Source organism: Salmo salar, chromosome ssa11 (genome assembly GCF_905237065.1).
Source record: "Salmo salar chromosome ssa11, Ssal_v3.1, whole genome shotgun sequence".
Taxonomy (NCBI): domain Eukaryota; kingdom Metazoa; phylum Chordata; class Actinopteri; order Salmoniformes; family Salmonidae; genus Salmo; species Salmo salar.
In genome coordinates this window covers 60312823-60340480 of record NC_059452.1, presented here as the reverse complement: position 1 = coordinate 60340480, position 27658 = coordinate 60312823, and the positions used below count along the sequence as shown (strand labels likewise).

The following is a 27658-nucleotide window of genomic DNA, read 5'->3' as shown; positions in this document are numbered from 1 at the left end:
ACAAAGAAAGACAGTTCTATAAAATATAATGTTAAGTGAAGGATTTGTTCTGGGCCGTATTCATTTGGCACCAAACAGAAGAAAATGGACTGAAACAGGGGGAAGGACTACCTGAACTTTGTTTTCTGTTACATTTTGTTATGTGTGCACTAATGAATGCGACCCGGTTCTCTTTCTAACCAGCAGTAGGTGTTCTAAACAGCTAAGGTCGATTACTTTTTTCCCCATTCTTTTCCACCACAGGGAGTCACATTCCAGATGAGGAGATTAATAGGGACAACATGAACATGATGGTATGAAATACCTGACCGGTTGAGATGTACACTGAATAGTCCAGGAAGGGGATTATGCCTCACTATTAGGCATGGGCAATATACCATATACCACGGTATCTATACATACCTTTGGTATGATTTTCAATACGGGGTGCATACTATGCCACTGTGTAACTATAAGTTAACTATCTAAGATGTGCCAAATAAATGATATCCAGCTCAGGGCTCCAGCTATGTATTTGGTTTGCTAACTTGCTAGACGGCAAGATCAAGCTTCTTGCTTAGAGCAGAGACAATCAATCCCCTCCTGGAATCAAGACCCTAAACTGTTGTGTGCCCAAATGCATTTTTATTTTTAAAGAAATAGCGCCCCTTGTGTGCACTTCCTGAAATACCATATGCCCTGGTATGGTACACATATATGTCAAGTGTAGATCCTGATAATTTTGCAACATTCAAACCTTTTTTAGAGAAATGCTACAACAGGATTTGTGCCACAAATGCTAAAAATGTTGCATTTGAAACAGTGGCCAGGTAAACAAAACCAAAGCATGGATCGCTGTCATACCTTGTCCATAGACTGCTTACAGGGTAAGGAAACCAATAGATAAAGGGATATCTCACCCAAATCACAAAATTAAGTTACATCTTGGGGCCACCATTTGTTTATGTTATTTTGTGGCAAATCTGCAAGAATGCTTTGATGTAGCACGAAGCCCATATCACTAAGTTGCAACATGCTTAGGCTACAATATATGAGAAATGACAGACTAAGATCCCACTAACCTATGCTAAACACTCACCTAAGCCCATCTGACTTTTACCTGCATACTATTTTGCATGCTAGCCCCCTATCACATTGAAAGCACGTTGAAAATGCATATTTTTGATTGAGAAATACATTTTCAACATCTTGTGCTCACTATAAGCCCTTCTACATTCTCAAACCACATACCTGTGTGTTATCCGGGCCTCCACCTGCACCAGGGGTAGAATGGCCTCCAGGACCTTGCTGGCCGAGCCAGGCAACATCTCCAGCACCTTCTTCTCCACCATAATCTTGTCTACTATGGTCTTGAAGTAGCGCAGAGCGCTCACCACCTCTTTCTCCTGCTCCTCCAGCCGACTCACCTTCTACAGAACAGAATTAATGAAAATCATGGTCAGCTTAGAGGAAATTGAGTCGTTTTCAGTAGGCAACGAAAGGATGGAAACAGTGAATCGGGGAGGTACTATTTGAACCTGTTGTCATTTTCTATCGCAATAATCGATCGCCATTGGCGTCGACTAATAGGGATCCTAATAAATCAAATCAAATAATGGCCCCAATGAACACAATGAAACATGGTAACTTGGAGGAAACCATCTTCATATGATATAATAATTGATGGATGGATAAATTAGCATTTTCAAAGGAAGCTTAATCCAGCCCTTAAAGCAGGGGTGTCTAAACTAATTTTGCCCAGGGACCACAGTCGGTCTTCAATGAGGTCGGGAGGGCCGCAATGAAAATGTTATATTTCCTTGACGTCAAAATTTGCAGAAAATAGTCCTCTATCCATTGCTTGTGGAATTTAATGCTCCCTGACTGTCTAGTGATTATTAGCGAGCTGCACAGCCATTAAACTGTATGAATATAGGTCCATTATAATTTCTACAGTTTTGATTTGGTTTTACTCAAACCACCAGCGGCCGGATTGGGCAGTAAGTCTGTCACCCCAGCCTTAAAGGGATGGTTCAGGATTTTGGCAATGAAGCACTTTATCTACTTCTCTAGAGTCGGATGAACTCATGGATACCATTTTTATGTACCTGTGTCCAGTATGAAGGACATTTTAGGTCATTTCGCAAGCATTTAACATTCGCACAATGACAAGCATTCGCACAATGACTGGAATTCTACAGGTACAGCTAGCATAGACTTGGGGTCATTGCGATAACACTGGTTATCAACTGCGCTAACGCAAGTTAGCAAATTCCTTCAAACTGAACGCAGACATAAAAATGCTATCCGTGAGTTCATCTGACTCTGGGGAAGTAGAGAAAGGGCGTTATTGCCAAAATTCCCGAACTCTCTCTTTAAAATGACAGTACACATTTTGACAAGAACAATACAAAATGTAGCATTGTCCAAAGAGACATGGATTCCACACATATACAGTGTTTCCTCCTTTAAAAGTTGCGTCATACTGCGGACACTGCGTGCTGCTACAGCATTCTGTGGCACGTCATTTCATTCTCAGCCATTTCTTATATTACTGCAAGTTAGTGCAAGTTTGACCACCAGAGGGCATCTTTGAGAAGCCTTCGATTGTATTCCATATTGGCATTACCAGAGAATTTAAAACCTTTTTTGTAATAACATAGTATATGGGATTGATTTTAAGAAATTTGGCTTAATTCATTTGATTAATATTATGGTGTTTCCATTCAGAGAAAAACGAAACCGTCAGGGTTTCCGTTAGGATGGAGTGGAAAATATGGCGCTGTACAACGTGACGGTAGGGAGTAGGCTACAGGATTGGAGATTCTAAATTGTTTGCCTTCATTAGACAACTTTGTTCCAATATTTCTGTAAATCAGTGATATTTATTCCCATAGTAATTCATTATGGATCCATAACGAAATCAACATCTGCATTTTTCACCCTGCCAGTAGTTCTATTGAGCACCGTGGCACCAACTCACCTTTCTAACCTTCTATTCCCAGCTTATCGTTCAAGTCACAACGCCTGCTTCGCTATTGTTGGCAATGAGACCAGCTCACGTTGTTTTATAGTTCAAATGTAAACAAAAATAATATTGGAACTCTGTGGTCTTCCCATTGTTGCCTATGGGGGAAATATAGGCATGTCTGTCTATTTTGCCAAATATCTTGCAATTTGTATATTTTGATTTTTTTCAGGTCGGACGCCATTTTAAATCATGAGAATCTCCTCTTTCTAATTATGTAAGCCTGGGCAGTTAGCTCGGTTGTCATCAAATGATAGCCCCAAAATACTTCTTGCCCTTGGAACGCTAAGCTCCCCCCATTGTTTTCCTATGGAGAGGCATGCCGGTCTATTTCGCCAAATATCTCACTGTGTATATTTAGTTTTTTCGAGTTGGGTGTAACCGGTGTGAAATGGCTTGCTAGTTAGCGGTGGTGCGCGCTAATAACGGTTGAAATCGGTGACGTCACTCGCTCTGAGACCTTGAAGTAGTTGTTTCCCTTCCCTTTTGTGGAGTAGTTGTTTCCCTTCCCTTTTGTTGGAGTAGTTGTTTCCCTTCCCTTTTGTGCAGGAGTTGTTTCCCTTCCCTTTTGTGCAGGAGTTGTTTCCCTTCCCTTTTGTGCAGGAGTTGTTTCCCTTCCCTTTTGTGCAGGAGTTGTTTCCCTTCCCTTTTGTGCAGGAGTTGTTTCCCTTCCCTTTTGTGCAGGAGTTGTTTCCCTTCCCTTTTGTGCAGGAGTTGTTTCCCTTCCCTTTTGTGCAGGAGTTGTTTCCCTTCCCGCGGCAAGGGCCACGGCTTTTGTGGAGCGATGGGTAACGATTCTTCGAGGATGGCTGTTGTCTATGTATGCAGAGGGTTCCTGGTTCGAGCCCAGGTAGGGGCTAGGAGAGGGACGGAAGCAAAACTGTTACATGGGCACCATTTGAATCAGGAGAATCTTCTCTTTGTAATTATGTAAATCTGGGCAGTGAGCTCGTTTGTCATCGATCGCTAGACCAGAAATAGTCAGGTTTTATTTTTTCCCAACTTTTTCATTACGCAGACATAAGCACAGTTGACACCATCGAGGTGCGGATGTTTACTTTTTACACAAGTTTTTTCCCCAGTTTCATCCAACACATTGAAGTGGTAAAATAAAAAGGGATAAACTTTTTATGGAATTCTAAGCATCACTCCAGTCAAAACGATTCCATTAATTTGCTATGGGCTCGCGCTTGAGTTCCAGTTTAGCCAATGTTCTTAAGTTGTTTTTCAGCCTTGGGTGAATTTTGACTCGTTCTATTGTCGCAAGGACAGTGTAGCTAACAAATTGTCAGCCAACATAACGTGTAACTTATTTGAAAAGTCATTACTTTATTACATTCATTAGCAAGCTACCCCTTGGTCATTAGGGCAAATCTGGTCTGTGATACGAGGGGGGGTTCACACCTAGCTCGGCTATTAGACTATTCTTTAGTAAAGGTTGAATAGTCTATTCAGCTATTAGCCCCCCTCCCCAACCTGCAACAAATCGTTGTTCCCATCGCATTCCTTTCCCTCTTCCACGCACCATCATTCTGCTCCTGAGTTGCTCACTTGTGGGCGTGCTGGCAGGATTTGGCAGCATCTTCGGTTGTGCGTCAAGAATTCTGCATACAGTTGCACGTTTGTATGAAGGTGTGGTTATTCACAGGCAAACTGATATGGGGGTACATTTGTGTCTTTTTGTCAAGAGCAAAACCTTTTTTCTTTATTTTCAAATCAAAAATAATTGTTCTGAAAGCAACTTTTTTCCGTCACAAAGGAAGCCAAAGCGGACACCTACGAAGATGGCATCTCAGGTAAGCAGCACTGGGCTGTATTGACGTATCCTAAAAATGACATCTGCTGCTTTAGATTTAACGGTCATATTTCAGTTATTGTTTTCATATCTATAAAAAAAATAAGCTGTTTTCTTTACTTTCAGAGAGCTAGCTGAAGATGTAGATATTGCTAGATGTTCACTGTCCGAGGAACAGGCCGTGGAAGCTTTAAAGTGGCAAAAGTGTCCATAACCAGAGGTAATTAACCTCTATGGGCTAGGTGGGACGCTTGCGTCCCACCTACTCAACAGCCAGTGTAATCCCGTGGCGCGATATTCAAATACCTCAAAAATGCAAAAACGTCAATTTTTCAAACATGACTATTTTACACCATTTTAAAGACAAGACTCTCGTTAATCTAACCACACTGTCTGATTTCAAAAAGGCTTTACAACGAAAGCAAAACATTAGATTATGTCAGCAGAGTACCCAGCCAGAAATAATCAGACACCCATTTTTCAAGCTAGCATATAATCTCACATAAACCCAAACCAGGTTAGGAGACACAGCAAATGTGATGAATTGAGAGAATATTAGGGTAGCACTGTAATTCATGAATCACATGCTGTCTGCCGCTGTTCTTACCTCTTTCCCTTTCTGTCTTCTACACCTCTCTCCCCACCTCGTCTTTCTTCCTCGTTTTATAAAGCACACCATATGTGCATTGAAGTACAGATTGAACTTGTATTTATAACCCAATATTATAATAATAATGCATTTATAACACCTGGATAATGAACTTCTTTCAATAAAAGCGTTTCTCATTCTCCACTGGTTGAAATTAAGTATCTCATTGAAATACTATCCTGTGTCCTCAGATTAATGAAAATGAAGGGAGTTAGATATGCATAGTTTTTTTTCTGTATATATGAATTACAAATCAATCATGTTTCTCGTCTATTGCATAGTTACAATGTGTAATCATTGATGTCCCAGGAGCAGGAGTGGTAAACACTGTTGAAGTGTATAATTCTAATACATACATGCAGACATAGCATCATTCAAATAATGGAGTTTGATATGACTGAAAAAGAATGTCTCAGAGATTCATACCTGAACCGCACCTTTATTTGCCAAGGAAGAGTACATTATCAGTGAATATATTCAACGTACAGGCTACAATGTGGGAATCTCATGCGTGGTAATAACTACAGTGCATGTGTAATTAAAACCTCTTGACGCACGCCAAGGATAGGGGGCGGTACAGCCATTAAAAAAAAAAATACGTGCCCATTTTAAACGGCCTCCTACTCAAACTCAGAAGCTAGGATATGCATATAATTAGTAGATGTGGATAGAAACCCTAAAGTTTCTAAAACTGTTTGAATGGTGTCTGTGAGTATAACAGAACTCATATGGCAGTCAAAACCCCGAGACAGATCCTAACCGGAAGTGGAAATCTGATTTGCGGACTGAACTTCAGCACTTTGCCTATAAAACACATCGTGAGTTAGGATTCATTGAGCACTTCCTATGGCTTCCACTAGATGTCCCCAGTCTTTACAAAGTGGTTTGAGTCTTCTACAGTACAAACTGACCGAATGAGAGGCTGTGGAACTTGGTCATTAGGGGAGGGCCATTACCATTATGATGCCTTTCGAAACGTTTAGAAAGACAATGCAACCATCCCCCTTGAATATTATTGAAGCTCTGGTTGAAAAAGGCCCTAAAGATTTATGTTATACAACGTTTGACATGTTTGAACGAACTTAAATAATTTATTTTGTTGCGCTTTTGTGACGAGTAGTCACGCGCACTACGGTACATTTTGAGTAGCCTTCGGAACGCGCTAACAAGAAGAAGCTATTGGGACATAAATTATTAACTTTTTCGAACAAAACTACATTTGTTGTGGACCTGGGATTCCTGGAAGTGCCTTCTGATGAAGATAATGAAAGGTAAGGGAATATTTACAATAGTATACAAGAGTAGATTTGATATTCGATTGTTCCAAGATGGCGCTGACCTGTATCGCTAGCCTATTTTTCTGAGTATAGCATCCCCTTTTATTGCAAAGTGTGATTTCCCAGTAAAGTTATTTTTAAATCTGGCAATGCGTTTTGAGTTCCTACTTCCTCAGGTGGTGAATAATGTAGCATAGCCTAGGCCAAAATGCACAAAAGAGATGCTGGCAAATTCATCTAGAAAGAGCCAAAAAGAGAAATCTGATTATTCTGGAACCTATTTTGACATGTTTGCACATCAAAATATCCATCATGCATTCCCTGAACATGTTAGATGAAATAGTCAACTCCTTTTATGTCCTACTTGGCACTGGAAAAGGTCAGTCTAGAGCCCTAACGGAAAGTAACTAACTGTGCCTAAAAAAGGTCAATTTATCACAATATAACTTTTTGTATTGCTTAGCTCTACCTCCCACCCACCTTATTGACAGGTTTCTCTTGGCTCTTGACGGCTGGCTCGACCTGCAGCTGCTTGCCCTTCTTCGATGGGGTCCTCTTGATCTTTGGAGAGTGGAACCTGTCCTTCAGCTTCATGGTGAAGGAGGAAAGGTGGGAGCGCTGTGAGTCTGAGGAGGAGGAGAGGAAGACAGGGAAGATACATCAGTCAGAGGAGAAGGAATGGCAGAGAGGGGAGATTGAAGTAGCCTATTAGACATGTAGGACTTTGGCACCATAGTAAATGTCAGAGAAGTAGGCTAAAGCACAGACCAGGATCGTGTACAGCAGCCACAAAACAGTCTGAAACTGGGAGTTACTATCTGAACTTGTCCAAGAGAAAACACACATTTCTGTTTTCTGTTGCAAAGCGTTTTGCTACGGTGCCTTAATGAACACCACCCAGGCTAAAATATAACGCAGAGAGAAATAATATAATTAGAAGCAGATCAATAAGAGAGAGTGCCAATCAATGACCATTGCAGTAGATGTGTGTTTGTATCAGTGCAGTAGGGCCCAGCAGCAGCCAGGCTGGTGTAGTCCTATCTGTCTGTGTCCAGCTTAGGGTACAACAGAGATGCTATCAGGTCTAAGCAAATTTACATTTCCACGCTGTCCACAGCGTCCCCTGGTTGATAACACTGCTGCTGATCACAGTCTGGTCGACTCACTGCCAGGCTCTGCTCCTATCTTGGAGAAGCCAGGCTGATAGTGAGTGCGCGGACACACGGAGCCATGCACGCATACAGCAGCTCACAGACACACAGGCGCTCAAGCATCTGCATACACACGGGAAAAAAGTGTTGTCCTAGACCAAATGTATGAATAATTGTTAAGCATGAGGCAGGTAATATTATAAAATAATGGCTTTTTTATCTAGGTTTAGCGAAATTACTGTAAATCTTACTAAAAATATAATAGCGAGACAATTGGTTATCATCATCATTATACAAGGACATTGGTGTTTTTCATTTGAAATGACAGAATATGACTACTGATTTAAAGACAGAAGTAACTAAATAATCAGCGAGTCATTTATTCTAAATGGCTATTCTAGACTCAATTCAGGAAACTAGGCGTATGTCCCAAGTCACGACATCACAGGAGAGCCTTTTGAACGTACATTTTGTTTTATCAAAATGCAGGGTTTTTTTGTCAGAAATGCCTTCTCGAACTTTCATGTGCCTTAATATCAAATTTGTATGTCATCTGTAAATACTAAGAAAATGGTTAAATTATGAGCCTAGTTGGTTTAGCCACAGAAAAAGTCAGCAACCTTCTCGCTAGCCAAGATTGGCTGAGATAATGAGTGGGCTGGACATGCCAAAAGATGAGTTTGGATTGGTCTGCGGTGTATTGCATCTTGTCTCTATAAAATGAGCTGCTCGTAAAGCGTAGATAATAACAGCTTTTATTTCCATTTCTGAAGTAGTCCACCATCACATCATAATATATATATATATATATATATATATATATATATATATATATATATATATATATAGACACTATATACAGTTGAAGTCGGAAGTTTACATACAGTTTAGTCAAATACATTTAAACTCAGTTTCTCACAATTCCTGACATTTAATCCGAGTAAAAATCCCTGTTTTAGGTCAGTTAGGATCACCACTTCATGAAATGTCAGAATAATAGTAGAGAGAATTATTTATTTCAGCTTTTATTTCTTTCATCACATTCCCAGTGGGTCAGAAGTCTACATACACTCAATTAGTATTTAGTAGCATTGCCTTTAAATTGTTTAACTTCGGTCAAACATTTTGGGTAGACTTCCACAAGCTTCCCACAATAAGTTGGGTGAATTTTGGCCCATTCCTCCTGAAAGAGCTGGTGTAACTGAGTCAGGTTTGTAGGCCTCCTTGCTCGCATACACGTTTTCAGTTCTGCCCACAAATGTTCTATAGGATTGAGGTCAGAGCTTTGACATACCTTGACTTTGTTGTCCTTAAGCCATTTTACCACATCTTTGGAAGTATGCTTGGAGTCATTGTCCATTTGGAAGACCAATTTGCAACCAAGCTTTAACTTCCTGACTGATGTCTTGAGATGTTGCTTCAATATATCCACACAATTTTCGTTCCTCATGATTCCATCTATTTTGTGAAGTGCACCAGTCACTCCTGCAGCAAAGCACCCCCACAACATAATGCTGCCACCCCCGTGCTTCACGGTTGGGATGGTGTTCTTCGGCTTGCAAGCCTTCCCCTTTTTCCTCCAAACATAACGATGGTCATTATGGCTAAACAGTCCTATTTTTGTTTCATCAGACCAGAGGACATTTCTCCAAAAGTACGATCTTTGTCCCCATGTGCAGTTGCAAACCGTAGTCTGGCTTTTTTATGGTTTTGGAGCAGTGGCTTCTTCCTTGCTGAGCGGCCTTTCAGGATATGTCGATATAGGACTCGTTTTACTGTGGATATAGATACTTTTGTACCCGTTTCCTCCAGCATCTTCACAAAGTCCTTTGGGATTGATTTGCACTTTTCGCACCACACTATATTCATCTCTAGGAGACAGAACGCGTCTCCTTCCTGAGCGGTATTTTTTTTATATCACCTTTATTTAACCAGGTAGGCAAGTTGAGAACAGGTTCTCATTTACAATTGCGACCTGGCCAAGATAAAGCAAAGCAGTTCGACAACATACAAAAACACAGAGTTACACATGGAGTAAAACAACATACAATCAATGATACAGTAGAAAAAAAATAAGACTATATACAATGTGAGCAAATGATGTGAGATTAGGGAGGTAAAGGCAAAAAAGGCCATGGTGGCAAAGTAAATAAAGTTGAGCAAGTAAAACACTGGAATGGTAGGTTTGTTATTTGAAGAAAGTTCAAAGTTCAAATATAAATAATATGGTGCAAAGGAGCAAAATAAATAAAATAAATAAATACAGTAGGGGAAGAGGTAGTAGTTTGGGCTAAATTATAGATGGGCTATGTACAGGTGCAGTGATCTATAAGTTGCTCTGACAGTTGGTGCTTAAAGCTAGTGAGGGAGATAAGTGTTTCCAGTTTCAGAGATTTTTGTAGTTCGTTCCAGTCATTGGCAGCAGAGAACTGGAAGGAGAGATGGCCAAAGGAGGAATTGGCTTTGGGGGTGACCAGAAAAATATACCTGCTGGAGCGCGTGCTGCCTGTATGACGGCTGCATGGTCCCATGGTGTTTAAACGTGCATGCTATTGTTTGTACAGATGGACGTGGTACCTTCAGGCGTTTGGAAATTGCTCCCAAGGATGAACCAGACTTGTTCTACAATTGTTTTTCTGAGGTCTTGGCTATTTTCTTTTGATTTTCCCATGATGTCAAGAAAAGAGGCACTGAGTTTGAAGGTAGGCCTTGAAATACATCCACAGGTACACCTCCAATTGACTCAAATGATGTAAATTAGCCTATCAGAAGCTTCTAAAGCCATGACATCATTTTCTGGAATTTTCCTAGCTGTAATTTAACCTGTTAGGGCTAGGGGGCAGTATTGACACGGCTGGATAAAAAAAGTACCCGATTTAATCTGGTTACTACTCCTGCCCAGTAACTAGAATATGCATATAATTATTGGCTTTGGATAGAAAACACCCTAAAGTTTCTAAAACTGTTTGAATGGTGTCTGTGAGTATAACAGAACTCCTATGGCAGGCCAAAACCTGAGAAGATTTCAAGCAGGAAGTGGCCTGTCTGAGAAGTAGTGTTTCATCTTGGCTCTTTTTATTGAAGACTCAGGATCTGTGCAATAACGTGACACTTCCTACGTCTTCCATAGGGTCTCAGAGCCCGGGAAAACGTTGAACGATATCGAGGCAGGCTCTGGCTGAAACACTTTATCGCTCTTGGCAAGTGGGCACTCAGAGTACTATGGGCTTAGGCGCGTGCCCGCTTCGACCGAATGCTTTCTTTTCCTTTGTCTGTTTATCTAAACGCAGATTCCCGGTCGGAATATTATCGCTTTTTTATGAGAAAAATGGCATAAAAATTGATTTTAAACAGCGGTTGACATGCTTCGAAGTACGGTAATGGAATATTTAGAATTCTTTTGTCACGAATTGCGCCATGCTCGTCACCCTTATTTAGCCTTTAGGATAGTGTCTAGAACGCACGAACAAAACGCCGCTGTTTGGATATAACGATGGATTATTTTGGACCAAACCAACATTTGTTATTGAAGTAGAAGTCCTGGGAGTGCATTCTGACGAAGACAACAAAGGTAAGAAAATGTTTCTTATAGTAAATCTGACTTTGATGAGTGCTAAACCTGCTGGGTGTCTAAATAGCTAGCCCTGTGATGCCGGGCTATCTACTGAGAATATTGCAAAATGTGCTTTCACCGAAAAGCTATTTTAAAATCGGACATATCGAGCGCATAGAGGAGTTCTGTATCTATAATTCTTAAAATAATTGTTATGCTTTTTGTGAACGTTTATCGTGAGTAATTTAGTAAATTCACCGGCAGTGTTCGGTGGGAATGCTAGTCACATGCTAATGTAAAAAGCTGGTTTTTGATATAAATATGAACTTGATTGAACAAAACATGCATGTATTGTATAACATAATGTCCTAGGGTTGTCATCTGATGAAGATCATCAAAGGTTAGTGCTACATTTAGCTGTGGTTTGGGTTTATGTGACATTATATGCTAGCTTGAAAAATGGGTGTCTGATAATTTCTGGCTGGGTACTCTGCTGACATAATCTAATGTTTTGCTTTCGTTGTAAAGCCTTTTTGAAATCGGACAGTGTGGTTAGATTAACGAGAGTCTTGTCTTTAAAATGGTGTAAAATAGTCATATTTTTGAAAAATTTAAGTAATAGCATATCTAAGGATTTGAATAACGCGCCACAGGATTCAACTGGCTGTTGAGTAGGTGGGACTAGCCCATAGAGGTTAAACCAGAAAAAAAGTGACATTTTAGTTGGGACTGTGTCTGGCTTTAAACCTTTATATTAACATGAATTATGTCATCACACCTGAGGACACATTCAAAGCACTAATGCATGAAATGCTTCATTAATTGGATATAAAATCAAAATTGAAGGTAGCCATATAACATTGAGTTGTTTAGACCGTTTATTGCAACTATATGTTTAACTTTAATTTTAGAATGAATTAAAAAAAGAAAGGTCATTATTTAGCTGAGTTTCCCCAAGCTGCTGAAGTTTGTTTGAGATTTGGGAGAGGGGAGTGATTCATGCTTCTCTCCTCCTGGGTGAATTTCCCCCCTCCCCCACAACACACACAGACCGACAGAGGCAGGAGATAAATACTAAACAGCACTATTGTAAGCCACCAGGAAAGAGAGGTTAAAGAGAAAGGAAGATACAAATAGATGTCCCCCTCTCCAAAGTATTTATCTGGCCAATATGTCTGTGTATTATGTATGTTTGTAACATTGTGTTATATGTGAAAATGTGATTGTATTATAAATTGTATTTTAATGTTTAAGGACTCTTGGAAGATTAGTCGAAATGAGGACTAAAAGAGATCCTAATAAAAATCAAATCCATCTCTTCCTCCATCTCCTCATAACCAGCACATAAATGCAGCAGGCTTCGATCTAGAACAAGCAGCACGTGTTTAGTGTGGTTATGAGACATCCATCCAGTATGACTCATGGACACACCTTCATTACAGTGAGATGACGTCACTCACCCCTAGGAGGAGAGCTAGTAATAATATAGAGATCTCCATCCAGTTACAGCTAATCGTGACCTGCATGAACCAATTTAACCTTTAATTCAGTCTATTTCTCTCAATTATGATTGAACAGTGTATTATTATTTGATCCAACATTTAGCCTGATATCAACATGACTGGCTGCCCCCAAACTACAATGCTCAGATAATGTTTGACTCATTTTCATACAGAATCATACTGACTATTTGGATTAGAAATGCTTCAATGACTTGACATTACATTCATTCAAGAGATAAAAATTGCATCACTCGTTATCAATTCTAAGGGCAACAAAATTATCTAAAGAATTCTTTTGCCTGCTCTTTTTGGTTTACTCCATTTGTGGTACCTAATACACATGAAGTGGCCTAAAATCACAATGGCTGAAAGACCGTAGAGCTTCAGATAGGCAGCTATTAGCTAGTGTTCTCTTTAGAGGGGATAGCCTATAAATAGTGTGTGAGTTCGGTCTATGTCTGTCTCTTTTAGTGCCAGCAGCAGTAAGTGGAACAGGGTGGGGGGGACACACACTGTCTAGACACTGCAGTACAAACCCCGGGGGAAGAGACACAACGCAACACATTGCTGTTCCTGTCTCTCTCTGGCTCGATCAATAGTCTCTTAGACTAGATGCTCCTTTTAGAGCAGTGGTCACTAACCTTTTTTGAGTCAAGATCACTTTTTGACTCAAAACGCAAGCTGAGATCTACCGTTCAGATTTTATATATTTTTTAAAAACGTAAGCCTATGTAACATTAACATATTTAAAAACAGTACGGTAGTAATGAAGTTTGTACAGTAGGCTATAGGCTTAAAACATTATCACTGCATATTGGCTTTGCTTGAATTGCCCTGCCAATGCATTGCTGTTCTTCTCAGACCATTTTTAAAATTATATTTCAACATCTGAGGTAGGCTAAATGATCACACTGGTAACAGATCAGTTTTTGTACTACTTGTGAGGCACAGCAGAGTGAGCATAACTTTTTATAATTTGCTTTTTATTTTACTGGGCTGATGGAGCCTGGTGAGTCTCAGCGTAGGGAGAGGGCAGCAGACTCAGAGGGTCTGCCTCTCAACCAGTGAAGGCTCCACAGAGGAGTTAGGGGAGGACCATCCTCCTCAGCGAAAAAAAAAAAAGGTGAAATATAAAAAAGTTATCCTACTTAGATAAAACTACACTAAATATATTCACGTCATCAAATAATGTATTAAAAACACACTGTTTTGCAATGAAGGTCTACAGTAGCCACAACAGCACTCTGAAGGCTAGCGTCACGGTGTAGTCGGAGGACAGATTTTCGTCCACTTCTGGTTACATTGACTTCAATACAAAAAATAGGAGGCTCGCGGTTCTCACCCCCTTACATAGACAAACAGTCATTATGACAACTTCCGGAGGACGTCCTCCAACCTATGTATGGAACGCCGTATGAGTAACCGAAAGGTTGCAAGTTCGAATCCCTGAGCTGACAAGGTACAAAATCTGTCGTTCTGCCCCTGAACAAGGCAGTTAACCCACTATTCCTAGGCCGTCATTGAAAATAAGAATTTGTTCTTAACCTGTTTGGGATAGGGGGCAGTATTTTCACGGCTGGATGGAAAAAACGTACCCGATTTAAACTGGTTACTACTCTTGCCCAGAAACGAGAATATGCATATTATTAGTAGATTTGAATAGAAAACACTAAAGTTTCTAAAACTGTTTGAATGGTGTTTGTGAGTATAACAGAACTCATATGGCAGGCAAAAACCTGAGAAGGTTCCAAGTAGGAAGTGGCCTGTCTGAGAATTTGTAGTTCTTTAGATTCTCTATCGAAACGACAGTATCTGTGGGGTTATGTAAAGCCTTCAGAAAGCAGATTGAGGCGTCTCCTGTCTCTGGGCAGAGTATTGGAGCTCAGTTTTTCAGAGGTCTGCCTGGTGACTAAGAGATTGGATATGCGCATTCACGAGACCACGCTGTTTTTTTCGTTTCCTCTTTGAATGAATACACTATTGTCCGGTTGGAATATTGTCGCTATTTTACGAGAAAAATACCATAAAAATTGACTTTAACCTCTATGGGCTAGGTGGGACGCTAGCGTGCCACCCGTGGTGCACTCCATCAACAGCAGGTGCATTTCAAGAGCGGCAAATTTGAATCCAAATAAATGTCAAAATTCAAATTTTTCAAAAATACAACTATTTTACACCATTTGAAAGATAAACATCTCCTTAATCTAACCACGTTTTACGATTTCAAAAAGGTTTTACGGCGAAAGCATAAATTTAGAGTATGTTAGGACAGTACATTTACAAGAGTTGTGTGTAATGTTTTGTCAAGTCAAAGACAGGGTCACCAAAACCATAAAACCAGCTAAAATGATGCACTAACCTTTTACAATCTCCATCAGATGACACTCCTAGGACATTATGTTAGACAATGCATGCATTTTTAGTTCTATCAAGTTCATATTTATATCCAAAAACAGCGTTTTACTATGGCATTGATGTTGAGGAAATCGTTTCCCTCCAATAACCGGCAGTCAAGTCAGCGTCACAAATTAAATAATTAAAATTAGAAAACATTGGTAAAATATTATATTGTCATTTAAAGAATTATAGATTTACATCTCTTGAACGCAATTGACTTGCCAGATTTAAAAATAACCTTACTGGGAAATCACACTTTGCAATAATCTGAGCACTGCGCCCAGAAAAATACGCGTTGCGATACAGACTAGACGTCATGTTGGGGAGATCTAAAATCGAAAATACTATGTAAATAATCCATTACCTTTGATTCTCTTCATCAGATGTCACTTCCAGGTATCACAGGTCCATAACGAATGTAGTTTTGTTCAAAAAAGCTCATCATTTATGTCCAAAAATCTCCGTCTTGTTAGCACATGATCTAAGCCAGCCGGACTTCTCGTCATGAACGAGGGGAAAAAATATATTTACGTTCGTTCAAACATGTCAAACGTTGTATAGCATAAATCATTAGGGCCTTTTTAACCAGAACATGAATAATATTCAAGGTGGACGAATGCATACTCTTTTATAACGTATTGAAACGAGGGTACCCAACATGAACTCGCGCGCCAGGTGTCTAATGGGACATCATCGTTCCATGGCTCTTGTTCGGTCAGATCTCCCTCTAGAAGACTCAAAACACTTTGTAAAGGCTGGTGACATCTAGTGGAAGCAATAGGAAGTGCCAAAATATTCCTCAGCCCCTGTGTTTTTCAATGGGATAGGTTTAAAGGTAATACAACACATCAGGTATCCACTTCCTGTCAGAAAATGTCTCAGGGTTTTGCCTGCCAAATGAGTTCTGTTATACTCACAGACACCATTCAAACAGTTTTAGAAACTTTAGAGTGTTTTCTATCCATATATAATAAGTATATGCATATTCTAGTTACTGGGTAGGATTAGTAACCAGATTAAATCGGGTACTTTTTTTTTATCCAGACGTGCAAATGCTGCCCCCTAGCCCTAACAGGTTAAACAGCGTTTGACATGCTTCTAAGTACGGTAATGGAACATTTTGAATTTTTTGGTCTCGATATGCGGTCGTGCGTTACCCTTTGGATAGTGACCTAAACGCACGAACAAAACGGAGGTATTTGGACAGAACTATGGATTATTTGGAACAAAAACAACATTTATTGTGGAAGTAGCAGTCCTGGGAGTGCATTCTGACAAAGATCAGCAAAGGTAATACAATTTTTCTAATAGTAATTCTGAGTTTAGTGTGCTTCCAACTTGGCAGGTGTCTGAATAGCTCACCGTGATGGCTGAGCTATGTACTCAGAATATTGCAAAATGTGCTTTCGCCGAAAAGCTATTTTAAAATCTGACATAGCGATTGCATAAAGGAGTTCCGTATCTATAGTTCTTTAAAATTGTTATGCATTTTATTTTGTCGACGTTTATGATGAGTAATTTAGTAAATTCACCGGAAGTTTTGGGTGGGAATGCATGTTCTGAACATCACATGCCAATGTAAAAAGCTGTTTTTGGATATAAATATGAACGATTGAACAACACATACATGTATTGGGTAACATAATGTCCTAGAAGTGTCATCTGATGAAGATCAAAGGTTAGTGCTTCATTTAGCTGTGTTCTGGGTTTTTGTGACATTACATTTACATTTTAGTCATTTAGCAGACGCTCTTATCCAGAGCGACTTACAGTAGTGAATGCATACATTTCATTTAATTTCATGCACTTTTAAATAAATAAAAATACACTGCTCAAAAAAATAAAGGGAACACTTAAACAACACAATGTAACTCCAAGTCAATCACACTTCTGTGAAATTATACTGTCCACTTAGGAAGCAACACTGATTGACAATACATTTCACATGCTGTTGTGCAAATGGAATAGACAACAGGTGGAAATTATAGGCAATTAGCAAGACACCCCCAATAAAGGAGTGGTTCAGCAGGTGGTGACCACAGACCACTTCTCAGTTCCTATGCTTCCTGGCTGATGTTTTGGTCGCTTTTGAATGCTGGCGGTGCTTTCACTCTAGTGGTAGCATGAGACGGAGTCCACAACCCACACAAGTGGCTCAGGTAGTGCAGCTCATGCAGGATGGCAGATCAATGCGAGCTGTGGCAAGAAGGTTTGCTGTGTCTGTCAGCGTAGTGTCCAAAGCATGGAGGCGTTACCAGGAGAGGCCAGTACATCAGGAGACGTGGAGGAGGCCGTAGGAGGGCAACAACCCAGCAGCAGGACCGCTACCTCTGCCTTTATGCAAGGAGGAGCAGGAGAATCACTGCCAGAGCCCTGCAAAATTATCTCCAGCAGGCCACAAATGTGCATGTGTCTGCTCAAACGGTCAGAAACAGACTCCATGAGGGAGGTATGAGGGCCCGACGTCCACAGGTGGGGGTTGTGCTTACAGCCCAACACCGTGCAGGACGTTTGGCATATGCCAGAGAACACCAAGATTGGCAAATTCGCCACTGGCGCCCTGTGCTCTTCACAGATGAAAACAGGTTCACACTGAGCACGTGACAGACGTGACAGAGTCTGGAGACGCCGTGGAGAACGTTCTGCTGCCTGCAACATCCTCCAGCATGACTGGTTTGGCGGTGGGTCAGTCATGATGTGGGGTGGCATTTCTTTGGGGGGCCGCACAGCCCTCCATGTGCTCGACAGAGGTAGCCTGATTTGTATTTCATATACCTTTGACTATTGGATGTTCTTATAGGCACTTTAGTATTGCCAGTGTAACAGTATAGCTTCCGTCCCTCTCCTCGCTCCTACCTGGGCTCGAACCAGGAACACATCTACAACAGCCACCCTCGAAGCGGCGTTACCCATGCAGAGCAAGGGGAACAACCACTCCAACGTCTCAGAGCGAGTGACGTTTGAAACGCTATTAGCGCGCACCCCGCTAACTAGCTAGCCATTTCACATCGGTTACACCAGCCTAATCTTGGGAGTTGACAGGCTTGAAGTCTTAAACAGTGCAATGCATTGCGAAGGGCTGCTGGCAAACGCACGCAAATGCTGTTTGAATGAACGCTTACGAGCCTGCTGCTGCCTACCATCGCCCAGTCAGACTGCTCTATCAAATCATAGACTTAATTATAACATAATAACACACGAGCCTTAGGTCGAGCCTTAGGTCATTAACCTGTTATGGCTAGGGGGCAGTATTTTCACGGCTGGATAAAAAACGTACCCGATTTAATCTGGTTACCACTCCTACCCAGTAAATAGAATATGCATATACTTATTACATATGGATAGAAAACACCCTAAAGTTTCTAAAACTGTTTGAATGGTGTCTGTGAGTATAACAGAACTCATTTGGCAGGCAAAAACCTGACAAGGTTTCAGGCAGGAAGTGGCCTGTCTGACAAGGTGTCGTTCTTCTTGTCTCTGTTTATTGAAGAGTGAGGATCTTAGCTGTCCCGTGACACTTCCTACGGCTGCCATAGGGTCTCAGAAGGCGGTAAAAAGCTGAATCGTGGCTTTGCAGGCTCTGGCTGAAAAAAAGTAGCGCGTTTGGGTAGTGGCTGGTTACAGTACTGTGAGACTCAGGCTCGTGCCCGCGTCGACCGAAAGCTTTGTTTACTTTCCTCTGTTTAGCTAAAAGGAGATTCCCGGTCGGAATATTATCGCTTTTTTACGAGAAAAATGGCATAAAAATTGATTTTAAACAGCGGTTGACATGCTTCGAAGTACGGTAATGGAATATTTAGATTTTTTTTGTCACGAATTGCGCCATGCGCGCGACCCTGATTTACCATTTCAGATAGTGTCTGGGACGCACGAACAAAACGCAGCTATTCGGATATAACGATGGATTATTTTGGACCAAACCAACATTTGTTATTGAAGTAGCAGTCCTGGGAGTGCATTCTGACGAAGACAACAAAAGGTAATCAAACTTTTATAATAGTAAACCTGATATTGGTGAGTGCTAAACTTGCCGGGTGTCTAAATAGCTAGCCCGTGATGCCTGGGCTATGTACTTAGAATATTGCAAAATGTGCTTTCACCAAAAAGCTATTTTAAAATCGGACATATCGAGTGCATAGAGGAGTTCTGTATCTATAATTCTTAAAATAATTGTTATGCTTTTTGTGAACGTTTATCGTGAGTAATTTAGTAAATTCTTAGTGAATTCGCCGGAAGTTTGCGGGGGGTATGCTAGTTCTGAACGTCACATGCTAATGTAAAAAGCTGGTTTTTGATATAAATATGAACTTCATTGAACAAAACATGCATGTATTGTATAACATAATGTCCTAGGGTTGTCATCTGATGAAGATCATCAAAGGTTAGTGCTGCATTTAGCTGTCTTCTGGGTTTTTGTGACATTATATGCTAGCTTGAAAAATGGGTGTCTGATTATTTCTGGCTTGGTACTCTGCTGACATAATCTAATGTTTTGAAATTGAAGTTTTTGTATTTTTGAGGAATTTGTAATTCGCGCCACGCCTATCATTGGATATTGGAGCAGGTGTTCCGCTAGCGGAACGTCTAGATGTAAGAGGTTAATATGGTCGAATCCGGAAACTATCATCTCGAAAACAAAACGTTTTTCCTGTCAGTGAAATACAGAACCGTTCTGTATTTTATCTAACGGGTGGCATCCCTATGTCTAAATATTCCTGTTACATTGCACAACCTTCAATGTTATGTCATAATTACGTAAAATTCTGGCAAATTAGTTTGCAACGAGCTAGGCGGCCCAAACGGTTGCATATACCCTGACTCTGCGTGCAATGAACGCAAAATGACAATTTCACCTGGTTAATATTGCCTGCTAACCTGGATTTCATTTAGCTAAATATGCAGGTTTAAAAATATATACTTCTGTGTATTGATTTTAAGAAAGGCATTGATGTTTATGGTTAGGTACAGTCGTGCAACGATTGTGCTTTTTTTCGCAAATGCGCTTTTGTTAAATCATCCCCCGTTTGGCGAAGTCGGCTGTCTTTGTTAGGAAGAAATAGTCTTCACAGTTCGCAACGAGCCAGGCGGCCCAAACTGCTGCATATACCCTGACTCTGTTTGCAAGAGAAGTGACACATTTTCCCTAGTTAAAAGAAATTCATGTTAGCAGGAAATATTAACTAAATATGCAGGTTTAAAAATATATACTTGTGTATTGATTTTAAGAAAGGCATTGATGTTTATGGTTGGAGCAACGTGTACCTAAGCGATTATATGCAACGCAGGACAGGCTAGATAAACTAGTAATATCATCAACCATGTGTAGTTAACTAGTGATTATGATTGATTGATTGATTGTTTTTATAAGATAAGTTTAATGCTAGCTAACAATTTACCTTGGCTTCTTACCCGCATTCGCGTAACAGGCAGGCTCCTCGTGGAGTGCAATGTAAAGCAGGTGGTTAGAGCGTTGGACTAGTTAACCGTAAGGTTGCCTGATTGAATCCCCGAGCTGACAAGGTAAAAATCTGTCGTTCTGCCCCTGAACAAGGCAGTTAACCCATCGTTCCTAGGCCGTCATTGAAAATAAGAATGTGTTGTTAACTGACTTGCCTAGTTAAATAAAGGTCAAAAACAAATATAATAATACCGATTTCCGATTGTTATGAAAACTTGAAATCGGCCCTAATTAATCGGCCATTCCGATTAATCGGTCGACCTCTAGAGGGCACACTTAGAATTTTGCCTAAGAACACAGCCATGAATAACGAATGGTACCAACACATCCTCCGAGAGCAACTTTTCCCAACCATCCAGGAACAGTTTGGTGACGAACAATGCTTTTCCAGCATGATGGAGCACCTTGCCCTAAGGCAAAAGTGATGACTAAGTGGCTCTGGGAACAAAATATCGATATTTTGGGTCCATGGCCAGGAAACTCCCCAGACCTTAATCCCATTGAGAACTTGTGGTCAATCCTCAAGAGGCGGGTGGACAAACAAAAACACACAAATTCTGACAAACTCCAAGCATTGATTACGCAAGAATGGGCTGCCATCAGTCAGGATGTTGCCCAGAAGTTAATTGACAGCATGCCAGGGTGGATTGCAGAGGTCTTGAAAAAGAAGGGTCAACACTGCAAATATTGACTCTTTGCATCAACTTCATGTAATGTCAATAAAAGCCTTTGACACTTATGAAATGCTTGTAATTTTAATTCAGTATTCCATAGTAACATCTGACAAAAATATCTAAAGACACTGAAGCAGCAAACTTAGTGGAAATTAATATTTGTGTCATTCAAAACTTTTGGCCACGACTGTACAGGTGTTTACTCTACATGACAGCTGCATCTCCACCCACTGTGTTTTGGGTTACTTACAGCTGTTCACCCACCATTGAACCACAGAGCTAGTAGGTAATGTTCAATTGAAGTGTGTGTGTGTGTGTGTGTAATTGGAAGCTGCTAGGCTAAATGATGACAGAGGGAGAAACACAGGTCCCGGTGCCAGATGTTAAGTAATGGGAAGAGTTCAATGTGACCGCCAGTAAGAGCGGGAGAGAGAAAGGGGAACAGAAAGAGGGTGAGAGAGAAAGAGAAGAGAGAATATCAGCTAAAAGTAGCGCAGGGATGATTAAATGAGTGAATCATCCGCTTAACAAAGCAAGACTCCCCCCATTTCATCAAAGCACATTATCAGAAATTGGTGTGTGGAGAATGACTAAATGAGAGTTAGCAATCACTTCCCTGTTCTGTTCTCTTCTCTCCGTAGTAAGATACAGTACAATGGGAGGCTGGGAGCTACGGACTGTGTGTGTGCGTGCGACACTATGAAAACACCAGTGATGTAGAAACAGGTATAGTTAAATCCCACGATAAGACGCACTAAAAACAGCTTCACTAAGTGGCTGACATGAAGAGACTACACACACACCATGCTCACCAGCGCACGCAGTCTCAATAGTCTAAAATAACTCAGCTGTTGCAATCGTACCCCCAGATCTGAAACGTTGCATGCGTGACGCCAAAAGGAGGGAAAGTCTGTCAGCTGCAAAAAAAACAAGCTAGATGTAATGTGGTTACGAGAGCAGCTTCTGCTATTACCACAAGCGTGGTACATACACACGCTAGTCTTCACATAAATGAATACTTATATACTGGAACGCTCCACCATCATGGGTGTACTACATAATGGCAAAATGAATTATAATACAGGATATATATAGTGTATTACTGAAATAGTGCCGTGAGACCTCGCAGAACAGAGGCTAGTGCTAGCAGGGCTCTAAAGTGCAACCAATTTGGTTGCATATGCGACAAAATAATGTTCTGTGTGACTAGTTGTTTTATTTTGGGAGCACTGGGCGACTAGGAAAGACATCTCCTAGATAATAATAGTAGTAATAATGAGGCTTCGCTGTACCATTGTTTCCATTACTACAGCGAAAACGGCTTCCTTATAGCCCAAACAGGTCAAAAGATCTGACCCATATTACCAGTGCAACATTTTTATCTTCCTATAGCGAATCGCAGGAACCGCATTTTACATTCATACCTCATTGGCTTGCTAACAACCTGGTAACTTTACCAGTATATCCAAACATTTGGGGGCAAAGAAAGGAAAAGGCACAGTTTCTTCAGAAGATCAATGATCATAGCAATGAATGAATAACCGCTCTCTTTTATGTTGTCATCACGAATCTGACGTTTTTAAAGAGACAGTGTACAATTTAATGTAATGCATCTAAATAGGATAATTGTGCTTTTACACAATGTAGTTAACCTAATATTCCTCAAATGACCTTGTAAATACAATGACAGGTATTCGAAACAACATTTTAGCCTTTATAATAAACAAATGTCTTTACAGTGTTACATAATAGTTTCTAGGGCACAACATTCAAAAACATCTAGAATTCATATAGCCTATATCTCAACCAATTAAAAAAAAAAAGACTCATTTTCTGGTGCTCCTAAATTTCATGTGGTTCTCCAAACTAACCTCTTACATCTAGATGTTCCGCTAGCGGAACACATCTCCAATATCCAATGATAGGGCGTGGCGCGAAATACAAAGTCCTCGAAAATCCGAAAACTTCAATTTTTCAAACATATGACTATTTTACACCATTTTAAAAGACTCTCCTTTATCTAACCACACTGTCCGATTTCAAAAAGGCTTTACAACGAAAGCAAAACATTAGATTATGTCAGCAGAGTACCCAGCCAGAAATAATCAGACACCCATTTTTCAAGCTAGCATATGTCACAAAAACCAAAACCACAGCTGATTGCAGCACTAACCTTTCATGATCTTCATCAGATGACACTCCTAGGACATTATGTTATACAATACATGCATGTTTTGTTCAATCAAGTTGATATTTATATCAAAAAACAGCTTTTTACATTAGCATGTGACGTTCAGAACTAGCATACCCACCGAAAACTTCCGGTGAATTTACTAAATTACTCACGATAAACGTTCACAAAAAACAGAACTCCTTTATGCAATCGCGGTGTCCGATTTTAAAATAGCTTTTCGGTGAAAGCACATTTTGCAATATTCTGAGTAGATAAATTAGCTAGCCCGTGATGGCGAGCTAATTTGACACCCACCAAGTTTGGTACTCACCAAACTCAGATTTACTATAAGAAAAATTGGATTACCTTTGCTGTTCTTCGTCAGAATGCACTCCCAGGACTTCTACTTCAACAACAAATGTTGGTTTGGTTCCAAATAATCCATAGTTATATCCAAATAGCGGCGTTTTGTTCGTGCGTTCAAGACACTATCCGAAGGGTAACGAAGGGTGACGCGCGGACGCGTATCGTGACAAAAAATGTCAAAATATTCCATTACCGTACTTCGAAGCATGTCAAAACGCTGTTTAAAATCAATTTTTATGCGATTTTTCGCGTAAAATAGCGATAATATTCCGACCGGGAGTCGTTGTTTTCGTTCAAAGACTGAAAAAGTAAAATGGACTCTTCACGTGCATGCACGCACCCGTCTCATTGTTCTCAGATCGACCACTTACCAAATGCGCTACTGTTTTTCAGCCAGTAACTGCAGAGTCATCATTCAATGTTCTGGTGCCTTCTGAGAGCCTATGGGAGCCTTAGAAAGTGTCATATTACAGCAGAGATCCTTTGTTTTGGATAGAGATGACAAAGGCCAAGAAATGGTCAGACAGGGTACTTCCTGTACAGAATCTTCTCAGGTTTTGGCCTGCCATTTGAGTTCTGTTATACTCACAGACACCATTCAAACAGTTTTAGAAACTTTGGAGTGTTTTCTATCCAAAGCTACTAATTATATGCATATTCAAGTTTCTGGGCAGGAGTAATAACCAGATTAAATCGGGTACGTTTTTTTATCCGGCCGTGAAAATACTGCCCCCTATCCATAACAAGTTTTAAAAAATTATAATAATTTGGGAGCACCATTTAGAGCCCTGAGTGCTAGACTATCTGCCATGTGTCTCAAGCAGTCTCCGTCACTTATGAAGACCCCACTAAGTAACAGCTGTTAGCCTACGTTTTAAACGAAGACCACAGAAACCGGTGAGGCTAAACTAGGTTCAACCACAATGAGGCCGCAACCAAGTATAATCTCTAAGCAAGAGCATGGCTCTACGCTGACGTTTTTTACAAGGAGCAAAAAAGAACGAGCACAATTAAAGTATTTAAGGAATAGTTTTTATGATAAGAAATAACTAAAAGTTCATGAATAAAAAGGTTTTTGGAGTGTTCCATGCTCAAATCAAGCACTCTGTACCCTCAAATATACTGCTCAAAAAAATAAAGGGAACACTTAAACAACACATCCTAGATCTGAATGAAAGAAATAATCGTATTAAATACTTTTTTCTTTACATAGATGAATGTGCTGACAACAAAATCACACAAAAATAATCCATGGAAATCCAATTTATCAACCCATGGAGGTCTGGATTTGGAGTCACACTCAAAATTAAAGTGGAAAACCACACTACAGGCTGATCCAACTTTGATGTAATGTCCTTAAAACAAGTCAAAATGAGGCTCGGGCGGGCCAGTCCATAGCATCAATGCCTTCCTCTTGCAGGAACTGCTGACACACTCCAGCCACATGAGGTCTAGCATTGTCTTGCATTAGGAGGAACCCAGGGAAAACCGCACCAGCATATGGTCTCACAAGGGGTCTGAGGATCTCATCTCGGTACCTAATGGCAGTCAGGCTACCTCTGGCGAGCAAATGGAGGGCTGCACAACCCCCACCTGTGGACGTCGGGCCCTCATACCACCCTCATGGAGTCTGTTTCTGACCGTTTGAGCAGACACATGCACATTTGTGGCCTGCTGGAGGTCATTTTGCAGGGCTCTGGCAGTGCTCCTCCTGCTCCTCCTTGCACAAAGGCGGAGGTAGCGGTCCTGCTGCTGGGTTGTTGCCCTCCTACGGCCTCCTCCACGTCTCCTGATGTACTGGCCTGTCTCCTGGTAGCGCCTCCATGCTCTGGACACTACGCTGACAGACACAGCAAACCTTGCCACAGCTCGCATTGATGTGCCATCCTGGATGAGCTGCACTACCTGAGCCACTTGTGTGGGTTGTAGACTCCGTCTCATGCTACCACTAGAGTGAAAGCACCGCCAGCATTCAAAAGTGACCAAACCATCAGCCAGGAAAAATAGGAACTGAGAAGTGGTCTGTGGTCCCCACCTGCAGAACCACTCCTTTATTGGGGGTGTCTTGCTAATTGCCTATAATTTCCACCTGTTGTCTATTCCATTTGCACAACAGCATGTGAAATATATTGTCAATCAGTGTTGCTTCCTAAGTGGACAGTTTGATTTTACAGAAGTGTGATTGACTTGGAGTTACATTGTGTTGTTTAATTGTTCCCTTTTTTTTGAGCAGTGTATTTGAGTCACTTAGGTGAGACCAAAATGTTCTGCTGCCCCTTTAAGGGTGGGATGTAACCATGGTAAAGGGGGAACTCACATGTCTGTCTGTGAGACATGAGATTCTCCTACATCTCTTCACTAGCAGTTGAGCAAGCGCAAACTAAAATGGGAAAAAAAACGAATCTAATGTGTGAAAAAAAACTAAATAGCCAAGAAAACACGAGGACAAAGACTTCCGGGTCAATTCGACCAACACTTAAAATGTTTTATATTTCAGCACTTCACAAAATGCAAGCACTAACGATTTGGGTTCTGGACGATAGAGCAGATTTTGAAGGACCAAAGATTTTTGTCTGCTTCGTGTTTTCATTATTGCCATGGGAAAATATTGCGATACTGGTATCATCGCAGCCCTAGGTGGGATTTATGGGACTCTACCTAGTACTTTGTATGATAAATTACCAGCTATGAAAACACAGCAGAAATACTTTGAAAATAGTTACAACAGCACATTTTTCAAAATCACAACTCGCACATGTGCTCATACTATGCTTGAGTGTATTACAGTATATACCGTATACCAGGGTATTTGAAAATAGCCACGGTATGATTTTAAATACTGTCAATACCAAAATAAATATATACTTATTTTTGAATAAATACCGGCAGGCAACTTGTGCACTAGACTAATAGATAAAGAAGATTGTGTTCTTAATTTCACCTATTGCATCATTTTTTCATTACAAAGCCGTTCCCCAAAGCAACTGATTAAGCTATGGTATATTTGTTTACAAGGAGCACACGGAGAAAACGAAACTGCGATATTTTCAGGAAACTTAACATGTGTAAATATTATGTATGAACATAAGATTCACCAACTGAGACATAAACTGAACAAGTTCCACAGACATGTGACTAACAAAAATTGAATAATGTGTCCCTGAAGAAAGGGGCGGGTGTCAAAATCAAAAGTAACAGTCAGTATCTGGTGTGGCCACCAGCTGCATTAAGTACTGCAGTGCATCTCCTCCTCATGGACTGCACCAGATTTGCCAGTTCTTGCTGTGAGATGTTACCCCACTCTTCCACCAAGGCACCTGCAAGTTCCCGGACATTTCAGGGGGGGAATGGCCCTAGCCCTCACCCTCCGATCCAACAGGTCCCAGACGTGCTCAATGGGATTGAGATTCGGGCTCTTCGCTGGCCATGGCAGAACACTGACATTCCTGTCTTGCAGGAAATCACGCACAGAACGAGCAGTATGGCTGGTGGCATTGTCATGCTGGAGGGTCATGTCAGGGTGCGCCTGCAGGAAGTGTACCACATGAGGGAGGAGGTTGTATTCCCTGTAACGCACAGCGTTGAGATCGCCTGCAATGACAACAAGCTCAGTCCGATGATGCTGTGGACACACCGCCCCAGACCATGACGGACCC

General features: G+C 40.8%; 1 protein-coding gene across 6 annotated transcripts in view; it reads right to left on the bottom strand.

Annotated features, from left to right (window-relative positions):
- Nucleotides 1-27658, bottom strand: part of LOC106562868 (rap guanine nucleotide exchange factor 1) — a 126672-nt gene that overhangs the window by 43123 nt on the left and 55891 nt on the right. For all 6 annotated transcript variants that reach the window (XM_045689808.1, XM_045689809.1, XM_045689811.1 and 3 more), the window contains exons 2-3: nucleotides 7209-7354; nucleotides 1231-1409 (exon numbers count right to left, since the gene is read on the bottom strand). In XM_045689808.1, coding sequence (XP_045545764.1) covers nucleotides 1231-1409; nucleotides 7209-7354 — 325 coding nt within the window. The remainder of the gene's footprint in view (nucleotides 1-1230; nucleotides 1410-7208; nucleotides 7355-27658) is intronic.